This window comes from Schistocerca americana, chromosome 8, assembly GCF_021461395.2.
Source record: "Schistocerca americana isolate TAMUIC-IGC-003095 chromosome 8, iqSchAmer2.1, whole genome shotgun sequence".
NCBI classification, from domain to species: Eukaryota; Metazoa; Arthropoda; class Insecta; order Orthoptera; family Acrididae; genus Schistocerca; species Schistocerca americana.
Window position 1 is genome coordinate 512885542 of NC_060126.1, and position 15414 is coordinate 512900955.

Here is a 15414-nt window from a genome sequence, read left to right on the forward strand (position 1 = left end):
TTTGTCTGTTTAAATACGACGCATCCACTGGGACCGAGCGAGGCGGCGCAGTTGTTAGCTCACTGGACTCGCATCCGGGAGGGCGACCGTTCAAACCCGCGTCCGGCCATCGTGATTTAGGTTTTCCGTGATTTCCCTAAATCGCTTGACGTAAATGCCCGTTCATGTGAAAGGGCACGGCCGACTTCCTGCCCCATCCTTCCCTAATCTCATGGGACCAATGACGTAGCAGTTTGGTCCCCTGCTCCAAATCAACCTACCAATCGAATCACAGGGGCCGGACGGAGTGGCCGAGGGGTTCTAGGCGCTACAGTCCGTAACCGCGCTGCAGCTACGGTCGCAGGATCGAATCCTGCCTCGGGCATGGATGTGTGTGATGTCCTTACGTTAGTTAGGTTTAAGTAGTTCTAAGTTCTATGGGACTGATGGCCTCAGATGTTAAGTCCCATAGTGCTCAGAGTCATTTGAACCATTTGAATCACAGGGATAAAAAACCTTAATATGAGTGGCTGTAAATTAGCTGCATATTCATGTAGATCCAGTACGGATAAAGGAGTGGCTCTCACATTCACAAAAAAGGAACGTAAATTAAAAATGTAAAAGACCTAAATTCTGTACAGGTCAGTATACAGAAGATTGTGGCTGTGAGCTAATGCCGGGAAAAGTAATACTTTTTTAAACATTTTGTTAAGGCGATTTTCACACTGTAAATACTTTATAAAATGCATGACACACTAATGCTGACTTCATGTATATTTTATTTCGACTGGTTTCGGTCATAAAGCATGTTCACAGTGTCGCACGAAATACAAAATGCAAACAGGAAATGGCCTGCAAGGTCACAAGATTATTTCTACTGTAACAACAAAAAAATGACTTACGTAGAAAAATTAATCTGCAGTCAACATTACGTACCAAAACTAAAAGTATCGCTCATTTTGGACATTACAGGTATGATATCAGTGTAAGGAGCAAGTAACTGAAGAGCACCAACACGATACATCCACTGGCATTACAGCGACAGAGCTCACAGTAGACGATTCAAAGATCAATGAGTACGAAGATATTGCATTCCTAGATAACATTGATCACACATCTCGTTATATAACTGTATACCAACCAAATATTTTCAAGATGACGAAGTAATAAACATTTAAACTTACAATACGGAAGGTCTTTTACATACTTAATTACACTACTATAACAACAAATGGTTCAAATGGCTCTGAGCACTATGGGACTCAACTGCTGAGGTCATTAGTCCCCTAGAACTTAGAACTAGTTAAACCTAACTAACCTAAGGACATCACAAACATCCATGCCCGAGGCAGGATTCGAACCTGCGACCGTAGCGGTCTTACGGTTCCAGACTGCAGCGCCTTTAACCGCACGGCCACTTCGGCCGGCGGTATGTTAACATGAACTGGATATTTGCAGTATGGTATTTACTCCATTCTGATAACTTTGTTTTATAGTAAAGACGATAGTCTTTAGTCGTTATGACGACAACGGTTGTTGTTATCATAGAGTAATGAAGTATTAAAAAAAAGAAAGAAACAAACCTTACGTAATGTAATTTTACATGTTTATATGTTTATCACTTTCTCTCCTAGAAAATGTTTGTTTGAAATACAATTTTCTTACGAGATGTATGATTAGTGTTATCTTTATCCTGGCTGCGAATGTAATACCTCCGTAGTCCTTGATCTCTGAATCATTTACTATGAACTCTGGCTCTGTAATGCCAGAGAGTGTCTCGTGTTGGTACTCTTCAGTTAGTTGTTCTTCACACTGATATCACACCTGTAATGTCCAAAATGAGCGATACTTTTAGTTTTGGTACGTAATGTTGGCTGCAGATTAATTTTTCGACGTAAGTCATTTTTATGTTGTTACATTCGAAATAATCAAGTGATCTTGTAGGTCATTTCTTTTCCGCATTTTGTCTGTCGTACGGGATCGTGAACATGGTTTATGACCGAAAGCGGTCGGATGAAATATAAATAAAGTTATCATTTCTGTGTCATGCATTTTATAAGGTAATACTTGTGATTTTTACTGTATCCCCATCTCCACTGATGGTTTATTGTGCTGTCTTTCAGATAAAAAGACGGAATTTATTTATGGTGATTCTAATGTAAATATATCGAAGGAACGTGACATGAAAAGTGTCCTATAGCGGTGTTACACACTTACAATTTCATATCAGTCATAAAGTTTCCCCCTAGCGTTGCTCAAAATACTCATATCCTACGCAGGCTATGTATGTATTCATTCAACAAGCAGAAGTTCCAGAAACTCATTCCTGCCTTGTGGCAAACAGATTGTCAGATCACGACGCACAGTTAGTCGCATTACATAACTGTGCCCTATGTACAGGTCAGAAACACTCAAAGAAAACAGTAGGCCGACTGACGACAAAACAATTCAAGATTTTAAAGAAAGCTCGACAAATGTTCACCGTGGTGAGGTTTACAATGAGCCAGACGTTAGCTGTAAAGGCAACATATTTTCAATGAGTTTGTACACATTTTTCAAAAGGGTTCTCGTAAAAATACAATCACATGCAAATTTGGATAGTCATTAAAGAAACGTGGATCTCACTACAGATGTCAAAGTGATTTTACAACGAAATATGGACATGTGCAAAATAGGCAGAACAAATAATTATCCAGAAATACTTTCATACTACAAACACTACTGGAACATATTAAGAAAAGATGTAGGAAATTGACAGATCACATCAGAAAATGAAATCTGTGTCGAATAATTAGTGAATTAGAAAATAATCTTGCATCCTCACCTGAAATAAGGAAGTTCACAATGACTCTAAAAAGTAAAACTACATATGGAGTGGGTAACATCACCAATAAGACCCAAAAAAGTTCTGGCCTTGCAATATGTAATATTCTTAGTCACTTACGTGTTGCATCATTCAATCAGGATGTTTTTCCAGACAGTATGAAATACGCCGTTGTCGGTCCATCGATATGAAGGGCGATTCGGCGGTTGCACAGATGTCAAATGACTACCACCTCATTGCTACTCGTTACCATAAAAGGCGGCCGTTTGATTACGAGCACCTTCCAGTGTGTCGTAGTTTTGCAACACACACAGTGTTAGTTGCTTGCTGGTAGCAGAAAGTCTATCCGCCAACTGACTTGCCGGCTCACTCGATTTAGCTTTGCCAAATGCAGAAACATAGGAATCTCTTACGGCGACGCTTAAGACTTTGTCCAGAGTGGGTCAAAGGGAATTCAAGGATCGTACAAGTTCGATCGTTTCCAGCACGCTGTGTGAACCACAAAGTACACGGAACCGCATGTCCCGTCTTTTGCATGGAAAGCACACTGGTAACAATCGGTAACTCAAAAAATTGTTTTATGTGTAAGGTGGAAGCTTTTCATCAGAACACTTCAGTACAGATGGTGAGATCCATACACCTGCGTGCACTGTTGTTGTCTTCGTACGATTGAGCTCCACAACGCTATAAGTTTTGACAAAATCGCTATTATTTCGCACTGATATTCACGTGGAAATTTCGCGTGCTTAATATGGGTCTTTGTTCACACTCGCATTTCCATTATAACGCGTTGTGATCAGAATCCATTTCAATGACTGATGTCTGTAACGTCAAGTCGTTTATAGGCACGTCTTTCAGCTATAAATGATTTATGTATTGGGTAGCGTTAATCTTGTGGCGTGGTTCTAAGATACCGCACTGAAGGGATTCAAAGGTAGTCCTTTTGAAATGTGTATTTACAGCAGCACCAGGGCCGAACTGTAAATTTAACTTCTTTGTCAGTTACATGGGGCCTGGATTTAATTTGTCTATGGAAATTCATTCCCTTACGTCACTTTTCCTGGTTTACAAATTCCACCACGTCTAATTCCATCCATGGCGGCATTTCTCAAACTTGGTTCCATGGGACAACATATAAATTTAATACACGCTTTACTTTGATTGCTAGTCACATTTCACATGCGTGTTCCCTTGGAATTTATTTTCTGTAAATGGCCTCCAGCAGTTATGGTAAGTTTGATGCTGACGCAGAACTCCCAGATCATCTCATAGTGGAGACAATAAATTTGTAGTTAATTACTTTCTGGAGCACGAATGATGCTCTCAGTTTGGGTTGGGGTTGGGTTATTTGGGGAAGGAGACCAGACAGCGAGGTCATCGGTCTCATCGAATTAGGGAAGGATGGGGAAGGAAGTCGGCCGTGCCCTTTCAAAGGAACCATCCCGGCATTTGCCTGGAGCGATTTAGGGAAATCACGGAAAACCTAAATCAGGATGGCCGGACGCGGGATTGAACCGTCGTCCTCCCGAATGCGAGTCCAGTGTCTAACCACTGCGCCACCTCGCTCGGTCGCTCTCAGTTTATTACACGGCGGTGCACTGATTCTGCAACCTGACGCCACGAGGAGGGATAACTAGGTACGTGGCGCAAGAGTGCTTTTTCAGTGTTCAAGAACATGTACTGAGCACGCTGAGGATGCAGAAGGCGCCAGCCGCCGTCTCTGTGTGACACCTCACAGCTCCGACAGGGCTTCTGGAGGAGATGACCGGAAAAGAAATCCACGGCAAATGAAGTCACAGTTTCGCAACGGTTATGTCTGGGAGCGCCAGCCTGTTGTGCTTACAGCCGAGGAGTGCTGCTGTTTGAGAAACGCCGGCCAGCCCAGATCACGCACACAAACCACCTAATTCAGACCCTTAGCCGCAGCAGTGTTCAGTTGTGCACGGTATGCTCAGTTACACGGTCGACACCAGCTGCTAGCCACGAGAAGGACTCCGCTCGCAGTCCGAGCCGGCCACTGCTGTCAGACTTTGCTGCCGACAGCTGAGTCTCTATGCAGACTGCTCGACACCTCTTCACCGTCGTGCGACCGGCTGGGTGTTGTGGTAGATTCTTTTATGTGTTTCTCTCTTTTTTTATTTGGCTGTTGTCGATGTATTATGCTCGCAGTAAAAGGTCGTAACAACGTGATGAAATTGTCTCTGATAGTGCTGTTAAAAGAATTACTGTTTGTTGCGCGTATGAAGAGTCTTGGGAGAGACGGCTGGATATTTTTAGCAACTATTCATACATGAGGTTGCAGGTTCGAGTGCTGTTGTCCACGTGTCTTCCCGCATACGTCGCATTCAATCTGAAACAATTCTGCTATTTCAATACTTCCAAAGATACTAATAAAGGTCGTGATGCTCACCTTTGTTCTCATGAAATAATAACGGTTTAATGTGTCTCTTGTACAATTCTCCACATAACATCAAAATACGTGAACAGAAAACTCTAGTTTCCCTTACTTACGAGTAAACCACAGAGAGAGTAATATTCCAAGTCAACGATATATTTATCACAGAGTTTCTCAGATAACGTCTTTGCCACTTAGCTTTCTCACAGTCGATTCAGTACATTACATATTTATTACACTACAGTGTCCACCGTTTGTCGACGGTCTCCTCCGTGGCGGGCCGTGGGCTCCAGCTTGCCCAGCTTGCTGCAGCCAGCCGCCCACCCACCGCCATCCATTGAATTCATACGAGGTGCCCGCAGCCCAGTGCAAGCACGCATTGTAGTCATCAACCGTACAGGAGGCCGTGGTTTAACTGCAGCTGCCCTGGTGCGCCTTCCGCCGAGTTACGAGAGCGGGCAAGAAGTGGAATCCTTCGCCACTGGCCGGTGCGCTCCGATTCCATCAAGGTAGGTGTTACAAGTAAAATATTTTCTCAACGAGGGATATTTACGTCGGGGACCAGCATTCGACACCCGCCGCCAGCACCATTGCCGACACTCCGGGGTGGGGGAACGGCACTGCACCCTGCCAGCAAGGCACACCACTTGAGCAAGCCTAACCTGTCAGGTGCACAGCATCACACTTCGAATTTCTGCAGCGTGGCCTTTACAGCTTCTATTACATCTGCAATGATTAAATGATATTTCGAGCGAGCAAATTTCCCCCTTCGTTGCGTGTTACAGAACCTTGGCCAGTTCGAACACTCACGAGCAACTGTTTAGACATGCTTCGATATCACCCTTCTGTGTGACGCATAGGCTTGCTTGCAATGTGTGAATATTGGCTATACATTTGGTACAGTTGCCTGAGACAAACTGTAACATTTGACTTTCCCTTGTATGCTATGTATTGCAAAACGTGTGGTGAAGGGAGGAAGGGAGTGCTGGTTTCGACATCGACAAAAACCGGCCGCGCACAGGCCTCGTCGAGACGCAGTTCCCTTCCTGGCCCCTCCAGTAACTTCTCTGCACAATACAATGAGTGCTGTCAGACATTCGCTAGCGGTAGTTCTGGGTGAATGTGAACTACTCCCTGAAGAGGAGAAGCAGCTGTCAGAACAGGATTTCTCCAGCTTTTCCAGCACGAGAAACAGATGCCAAATCGAGCTTAGTCCGCAATTATGGAATTCAAAATCCTTCATTGCAGAAGCTAACCAAGTTTCGTCTGCTACTGATGTTTCAAATCAAACTGATCCCCTTGTCACAGCAGTACCCCGTTCCGCTCCCAACCAACAAGATCTTACCACCACTCCTTCCGGGGAAACTGTAACTATTCAGCGGTCTCCTAACTTCTACAAACGCACGGATAGTGGTCTGAAAATAGTTTATATGGAAAATTTGGATACAAACATAAGCCGTCTCCACACTATGGCTCTCAGAAAAATCCTGCATAATTGCTTACAAGAATTTAAGAATGCTATAAACAATAGATCTTCTATGCAAAAAACCAAAGTGAAAGTCGAATTGAAAATTCGAGACGAAACTACTTAAGAAAGTAGTATTAAAATCTAAAAATACAGACACCTACATTCCTTCTTTCGTAGTGCACAAACCGGGAGTAACAAAAAAGAGTTTCCACAGAGCTTGAAGATGCGTAGATTTTGGAAGTCGTGGAATCTGTCTTCTCCAGTAGATAGGTTAGAGGGTTTACTAGGCGATACGTGCACGATGGTAAAGAACAAACTGTCAAACTGGAGACTTAACTTGAGGCTGTCTCTATTCGTGGCGCCAGATCTCCTGCAGACCTTCACGGCTTCATGTGCCAATTGCCGGGCAGTGCTTTAATTGCCTTCGTTACGGACACATAGCAGGCAGTGACGGTCCCAGGTGAGATGCGACAGATGTAGTGTGGGATTCACACCATTGAACCCTGAGCCTCGGCTATTTCTACCTTTGCTCACTGTGGGCGACACACAACACCCACGCACGTCTCGCTCGTGCCCTGAGTATCACACAGGGGGACGAGCCCAGAAACGACGTACATTCCGTACCACTGACTTCAGGAATGCTCTGAACATCACCTGAGTGCCAACCTACGCGGCCGTCACTGGGGAACAACCATACGTCCTGACTGCGCCGATCACTGCTGTTTCGATAGATATCCACGCTCTAGATTTCCCAAACACACAGCTTTTCCCGCTGTTGCCCGCCACGAGCATGGAGGGTAAACTGCGTGGTTGTGGGGACGGAACTCAATGTGGGTGACGTGCCTCACCAGACAAACGCCGTTCACAGACCTTACCGGCGGCAGGCGGAAGTAAGAAAACGCAGCAATGTACGTGAGTACTTCGCCAGAAGACGGGTAGTATGACACTTCTCGAAACTTCGCGAGATATCAACGCTACCACCCGGCTGGAGACCCGAGAAACCTTCATCAATAGTTTACGCCGGAAAAGCCTACAGTCACATATGTAAGTGATTAGTCTCCGCACGCCATGCATCATGCATACGCCCCTATAAGCCAAAGTCGCTATCAGCCTGGAGCCCAGTTCCAAACCTCACGAATACCAAATAAACGACGGCCTCCAGTTCATGCTGAACTGAACGATAGGATGACAAACGTTACTAACAATGTCATTCAGAACATGCAAAAAACTAGTGTTGTGAACGATACAGCTATCGGGCACCCAATAACAGGCATACTTCATTCTCTTTCCGCCTACGTTATGAAGCCCATAAGTATTGAATGAACACGAGATCGGCTAACTCCAACAAAGAAAGCTTGGAAAGAGAACTGCTCACAGCTCAGTCTGATATAGTCCTGTTACGCGAAATATGGTCCACATTTCAGCAGATGTTTCGCTTTAAAAATTATTTGGTAGAAAGGGGGGACCGTCGCGATGGGAAAGGTGCTCTGCCTACATTGGTAAAAAGTTCGCTGCAGCGTCAATCATACGCGTTGAAACGAAGAAACAACGACACCAAATTACTTGCTGTGCAGCTGCAACCTGCTCTCAAAATCTTTACAGTCCTCTCGGTGTATAGAGATCTCCACCACAGTATCGTGCGCGATTTCTGCAGACTCTTACTAAGCCAGCTTCGAGCTCCGTTTGTAATAGTTGGAGTCATGAATTCCCATCATGTAGCACGAGGAGAAGACATGACGGAGAGGAAAGCTAATCGAAAACAATAGCCAAGTGATACTAAGAGATGGAGCCCCTACGTTGGTGTCTCCCACTTTCAATAGGCGTTCAGCATTAGATGTAACACACGCCGTCTTTTGCTAAGCTTTGTAACTGGTAAGTTAAAACAGATTCAGTGTGATCCGATTATTTGACAGTCGAGTTCTTCATTAACAGCAACGTCGATAAACAAATATATTGCGCTAATAGGAGATTCAGCGTGATCCGATTATTTGACAAAAGTGGGAAAGATTCTAATATGGTCTCTATCAACGGATCGCGTTGTTGTCATGTATAGCAAAACGCTGGACCGAATAAAAAAAGGAGGCCTGAATCGTGGTTTGAAAATAGTAATTTGATGTCTCGGAGTCAATATGAATGTAGAAAACACATAGGGGCTACGGACAATCTGTATTCGCATGCTATGGATATCGCCTCAGCCTTTCAAAGAAAAAAAAGAGGACGCCGCCTCTTCTCTTGACGTTTAAAGAGCTTGTGGTGAAGCTGAGATACCGAATCTTTTGCAAAAGCTGCCGGAACTCGGAATTCTTTCGAGGGTGATTTATGTTCTCAGTGCCCTGGCCGATCAAGCAACAATCCAAAGCAAAGATGCTCGGACCTTTCCCAGTGTGCCTAGGGCTTGCCGTATTGCGCAGTTTTAAGCCCGTTTGACAGTCGAGTTCTTCATTAACACCAACGTCGATAAACAAATATATTGCGCTAATAGGAGGGAAAATTGAGGAAGCCAACTGGGGCAGATATATGGACACGATTCCAACTCGACATCATGCGGCATGACTTTCTGGAACAAGATGCGTGCTAAGCTTTAATCAAACCTACGGAAATCGCTGCAGATGTCATAGTTCCAAATAAACAAAAGATTTTACTATTATGAAGCAACGTTCCCCCTCTCGATGAAATCCCGAATGCTATAGAGAAGTTGTAGAACGCAGCAATGCTTTGAAAATCTTTCTCCAGAATTCTAACCTGGAGAGCTTCTCGGAAGTGAGAAAACTAAATACACGAGTTAACAAATACCTGAAAGAAATTGTATTAAATTTTCACCAAAGCAGCCAGTGCGATAAGGATTTGGTATAAAACAAAGGCTTTTGGAAACAGCTGATTGCTTTTCGCTCTGCCTGCTACCGCTGTCTCCTTACAGGAATTTTAAGCCCGGCCTTCCCACGACCCTATTCCTAAATCATCCGTCTCCTGTTGGAGATGACTATCGTCATGTACTGCTATGTCCTTTGTTTAAAGAAGGATTCAATGACGCTGTTACATAATCGAGCGACAGCTGCTGTGGTATTGATTTCATTCATTATTCCATTGTTGCGAATCTGCCCATAGAAGTGAATGATTTGCTCTTGTTCAGGACGGCTTGGAAACGTGGAGGACGCAACCGGTACAGAAGGACGCCTAACGAACATTTTTTTCTCCGACAAAACTTGTTCCCCGTGACGTGTTCTATTTCCTCAAGACATATCATGCAACAGACGCATCTCCTCTGGTGTTTCTGCAGATATGTGCAATTTCGTTTTTGCAATGTGCAGCCGGAGTCGGCCCAAGCGTACACTGCTCATCGCGTTTTTCATTCCGTGCCCAGTGTCAGCAGAAAACGTCGGTTTGTTCCCAGTTGTAAACTAAATGATTTTTAAATCGGAATTTTACGTGCCCGTTCGGCAGAGCGGTCTAGTTCGACGTCCATTTTCTCGATGTGTACGAAGACAGGCAGTGAAACGTCAGGACCAACAAGTACGCCAGCAGCGACCGAGCAGCGGTGCTGCGCGTCGGCAGCGGGGCAGCAGGTGGGCAGGCAGGCACTGCGGGTTGCTCTTCGTGTTTTACGGTCTCTGGTATTATGCGTCGCTTAAACGAATATCTCGCTAGATTACTCTGGGAAAGCACTATCGAATACGCACGAAAAATTTGGCTTCAAGAACCATTTACTTTTTGTAACGCAAAACAAACCGACGCCTTCGGTCTATACTGGGAGTCGCACGACCATCGTCTGCAACTGTAAGGACACACAGAGGGCGGGCTTCCGTGACGTTTTGGAAAGTTCGCTGTTGTCCCCCCCCCCCCCCTCCCCATGCGTTGCGTGCTCTTTGATGTCCAGACTTTGGACACAAGGCTATATACCCCCGAAAAAAATACCTTTTACAAAAAAATCCTAAGTAAGGAAAAGGCCGTACAGCAAGAGATGTATGAAAAGTCTGCCATCTTTGAGTGGAAAAAGAGAACTGAAAAGCTGGCTTTCCGACTAGTGGAGTGAGGGAACGTACCCTCTACGTACCAGTGCTCACCCTCTTACTCTACCTGTTGCTAGCAAACCTCGTAAGGGGTTAAGTGTGCTGCGACGTGTTTGTCAGCATGCCCACATGTTCCACGAGTTGTCTACGGGTGACACTATCCTTATTACAAGCCTCTGTGCAACAAACAATTGTATTCAGGATACCATGCTACAAGATATTAATAAGCGAAAGTAGGAAAAGTGGCCGCGCTATTGGAGGCTTCCGCCGGAGGCTCGAATCCTCCCTCAGGCATGGGTGTGAAAGTTGTCCTTAGCGTTAAGTTAGTTTAAGTAGTGTGTAAGTCTAGGGACCGATGACCTCATCAGTTTGGTTCAAAATGGTTCAAATGGCTCTCAGCACTATGGGACTTAACATCTGTGGTCATCAGTCCCCTAGAACTTAGAACTACTTAAACCTAACTAACCTAAGGACAGCACACAACACCCAGTCATCACGAGGCAGAGGAAGTCCCAGACCCCGCCGGGAATTGAACCCGGACACCCGGGTGCGGGAAGAGAGAACGCTACCGCACGACCACGAGCTGCAGACTCAGTTTGGTCCCATAGGAATCCACACACATTTGAACATTGTTGTTGTTGTTGTTGTGGTCTTCAGTCCTGAGACGGTTTGATGCAGCTCTCCATGCTACTCTATCCTGTGCAAGCTGCTTCATCTCCCAGTACTTACTGCAACCTACATCCTTCTGAATCTGCTTAGTGTATTCATCTCTTGGTCTCCCTCTACGATTTTTACCATCCACGCTGCCCTCCAATGCTAAATTTGTTATCCCTTTATGCCTCAGAACATGTCCTACCAACCCGTCCCTTCTTTTGAACATTTGAACTTGCAAAAAGTTTTGAAAAATCTAACAAGATGGATACCAGTTTTTTGAGTTGAGATTTTCTGAGTATTTTAGGTATAAGCGCCCTGGGGTCTACAGTATTTCGTTGCAGAATAATAACGTAAAGAAGATTTATCCGGTATGTCACCCCATTTATTTTTTCTATGAAAAAATATTCGTGACAATGATAAAGTCCCTAATATGCAATCACTGAAACGCATCACACCAAAGAGAGACTAATGTACAGGCGAAGAAGTTCTGTGACGTGGTTGCCACGCCCGCATCGACAGCTCACCACAGCATCGTCGTGTTGCTGTTCGACCGCATTCAGTGAACCCACACACACGAGCTGCGTATCGGCGTGTCTCCACCAGTAAAGACGTCCACAGTACTGCCGTGTGTACCAGTGTCAACGCACAGCTGACGCTGGCGCAAAAGCAAAAGCGAGCAGAACTTAGTGCAAGCTTGAGGATGAAGAGTACAGTGCGGCTTCGCTGTTGTCAGTCAACAAGTACCGTGAGGTAGTGGGGAAAAAAAATGGTTCAAATGGCTCTGAGTACTATGGAACTTAACATCTGTCGACATAAGTCCCCTAGAACTTAGAACTACTTAAACCTAACTAACCTAAGGACATCACACACATCCATGCCCGAGGCAGGATTCGAACCTGCGACCGTAGCGGTCACGCGGTTCCAGACTGAAGCGCCTAGAACCGCTCGGCCACACCGGCCGGCAGTAGTGGAAAAATTTTACTTCACAATAAGATATAAAGCGGACACAATCTACATTTAAATCGTTGTGCAGGTATTCTCACTGAAATACAAACATAAATGACGGAAAGAAACGAAGCGGAATGTAAGTCCTGTGTAACGCGCCACCGGACAATGAGGTGATTTACATCGTAATACTCACAAAACATCCCTTAACGACCTCCGGGATTGTGACGCTGGAGTTGGGGTTGATGCAGTACAATGCGTGACTTGCTGTTCAGGTTGTTATGAACGTAAGCACCAGAGGGTTGTCTCGTCTGGTGAGGAACGCTCCAGCTGAGACTGGCCTTACAGGGAGTACGTGAAGCTACGGCGGGCGCCGGCAAGCTGTCCGCAGGGAATGCAGCGAGCAGTAGTACCACTGGGGAAAGTGGCGTCCCTCCTTCACGGGTTTGATTTTCTTTTCAAACCCGACTTATCCCGAAACACTACTTATTTCTTTTTATTCAAGCAGACATGTTTCGATACCTGTATCACACCTTCTGTGGGTCAAATTTATTTCTGTACAGAATAACACAGAGTTTATGGTGGATTATCTATTGTACGCCTAAAAATTATAGCATGTGCATTCTTTTTAGTTTGTTCCGCTTGCTCACCTGAATATAACATTGCTCACAACAATGCATTTTTACAAATAGATTTCTTTGTGCACTTTATCTTCGTTTTGAAATCAAAATAGTCATTAAGAAAATTTGTCCATTTCGAAGTACTTCTTCGTGGGTAGTGGTTACGTATGCTACTGTACTTCCACTTTCCGATCTATATCGCTGGTGGGTATCTCTTCCTACTGCTCTCCTGTACACTGTTTTCACATCGTTCTTCCTATATAATTTCACTCTCACCTTTAGTTTACACGTATTTTTAGCACGTTTTCAACGGAATGTGGAGATATAATAGTCTGGTCAAATCGCGTTTTGTGGAAAATAGTGGCCGGCCGCTGTGGCCGAGCGGTTCTAGGCGCTTCAGTCTGGAACCGCGCGACCGCTACGGTCGCAGGTTCGAATCCTGCCTCGGGCATGGATGTGTGTGATGTCCTTAGGTTAGTTAGGTTTAAGTAGTTCTAAGTTCTAGGGGACTGATGACCTCAGAAGTTAAGTCCCATAGTGCTCAGAGCCATTTGAACCATTTTTTTTGGAAAATAGTGTAAACTAAAGGAGACAGTGAAATTATAGAGACAAACGATGAGAAAACAGTCTACACAACAGCAGTAGAAAGAGATATCCACTACCCTCGAAAAAGCACTTTGAAATGGACAAATTTTCTTAATGACTTCTTTGCAGATGACATCCTGTCAAAACAGCAATAAAAAGCGCAAGAAAAACTATCCAAAATGCGTTGTTGCGAGCAATGTCATTTTCATGAGAGGAAACGAAAAAAAAATCAAAGAGGATGCATATTCTATAATTTTTGGGACTGCAATAAATTAGCCACCATAAACTTCATGTTACACTTTCAGAAATGGCTCTGAGCAGTATGGGACTTAACATCTGAGGTCATCAGTCCCCTAGACTTGAACTACTTAAACCTAACACACACATCCATGCCCAAGGCAGGATTCGAACCTACGACCGTAGCAGCAGCGCCGTTCCGGACTGAAGCGCCTAGAACCGCTCGGCCTCAACGGCCGGCTGTTACACTTTACTGAAATACATTTCACTCACAGAAGATGAGACAAACGTGTCGAAACATATCGCGATAAATAAGAAATAAATAAATAGCGTTTTGGCATAAGATGTATTTAAAAAATAAATAATTAAATCGCAAACATGGAAAAAAATCAAGAGGTGGTTCCAACCTGAGCAAGGTGACTCCCTTCTCTGAGCACAGCAGGGGGCGCAAAGTGCAGTAACGCCTGCCTCGCGCAGCGGCCGCGGCCAGACTGAGTGTGGAGGGGTGAGGTGGGGAGGGGAGGGGGGGCCACCCCCACCCCCCACTACCGGCCGCCACTCAGCTGGCAGAGTGTCAGACACAGCGCGGGGAATCCCGCGCGGCTGCCCGCCTCAAGGACCTGTAGTAGACCGGCCGAAGAGCGGCTGTATCTCAAGCCAACTGATAACTTAGCCACCGCGTTTTGCAACGTCAAGTTGGGAAGTACTAGTCGTCTGCTACCGTAGTACCGTACGTTTGTTCTTGTATACAATAGCATTTGCTGCTGCCAGTCACAGAAACCACTCGTTTCGGGAAATACCGGATGATCAAGAAGTCAGCATAAATTTGAAAAATTAATAAACCACGGAATAATGTAGATAGAGAGGTAAAAATTGACACACATGCTTGGAATGACATGGGGTTTTATTAGAACAAAAAAAAAAAACACCCCATGTTGCTAGACGAGTGCAAGATCTCTTGCGCGCGTCGTTTGCTGATGATCGTGTGCTCAGCCTCCACTTTCGTCATGCTTGGCCTCCCAGGTCCCCAGACGTCAGTCCGTGTGATTATTGGCTTTGAGGTTACCTGAAGTCGCAAGTGTATCGTGATCGACCGACATCTCTAGGGATGCTGAAAGACAACATCCGACGCCAATGCCTCACCATAATTCCGGACATGCTTTACAGTGCTGTTTACAACATTATTCCTCGACTACGGCTATTGTTGAGGAATGATAGTGGACATATTCAGCATTTCCTGTAAAGAACATCATCTTTGCTGTGTCTTACTTTGTTACGCTAATTATTGTTATTCTGATCAGATGAAGCGCCATCTGTCGGACATTTTTTGGACGTTTGTATTTTTTTGGTTCTAATAAAACCCCATGTCATTCCAAGCATGTGTGTCAATTTATAACACTCTATCTACATTATTCCGTGGTTTATATAGTTTTCAAATTTATACTGACTTTTTGATCACCTGGTATATAAACAAGCGTATTTTAGTAATTACCGATGTGTATTTCCGTGTAGATACAGGAGCATTCGTTTATGGCTCTTACATTTGATTATTCTACTTCTGACTCGAATAAGATGCTACGCTTGCTGGTAGGTACACTTTTTTCATATTTATCAGATGTACAATCAACAGGTTGTTGGCACCGGTATTTCTAGTCAAAGCAAATGTGAGTAAACAAACAATGAAAAGTATAGTTGTATAG

General features: G+C 44.6%; 1 protein-coding gene across 1 annotated transcript in view; it reads left to right on the forward strand.

Moving 5' to 3' along the window:
- LOC124545950 overlaps nucleotides 1-15414 on the forward strand; it is an 88886-nt gene that overhangs the window by 49948 nt on the left and 23524 nt on the right. Inside the window, exon 3 of the mRNA XM_047124912.1 lies at nucleotides 5443-5707. Within this exon, the coding sequence (XP_046980868.1) occupies nucleotides 5443-5707 (265 nt within the window). The remainder of the gene's footprint in view (nucleotides 1-5442; nucleotides 5708-15414) is intronic.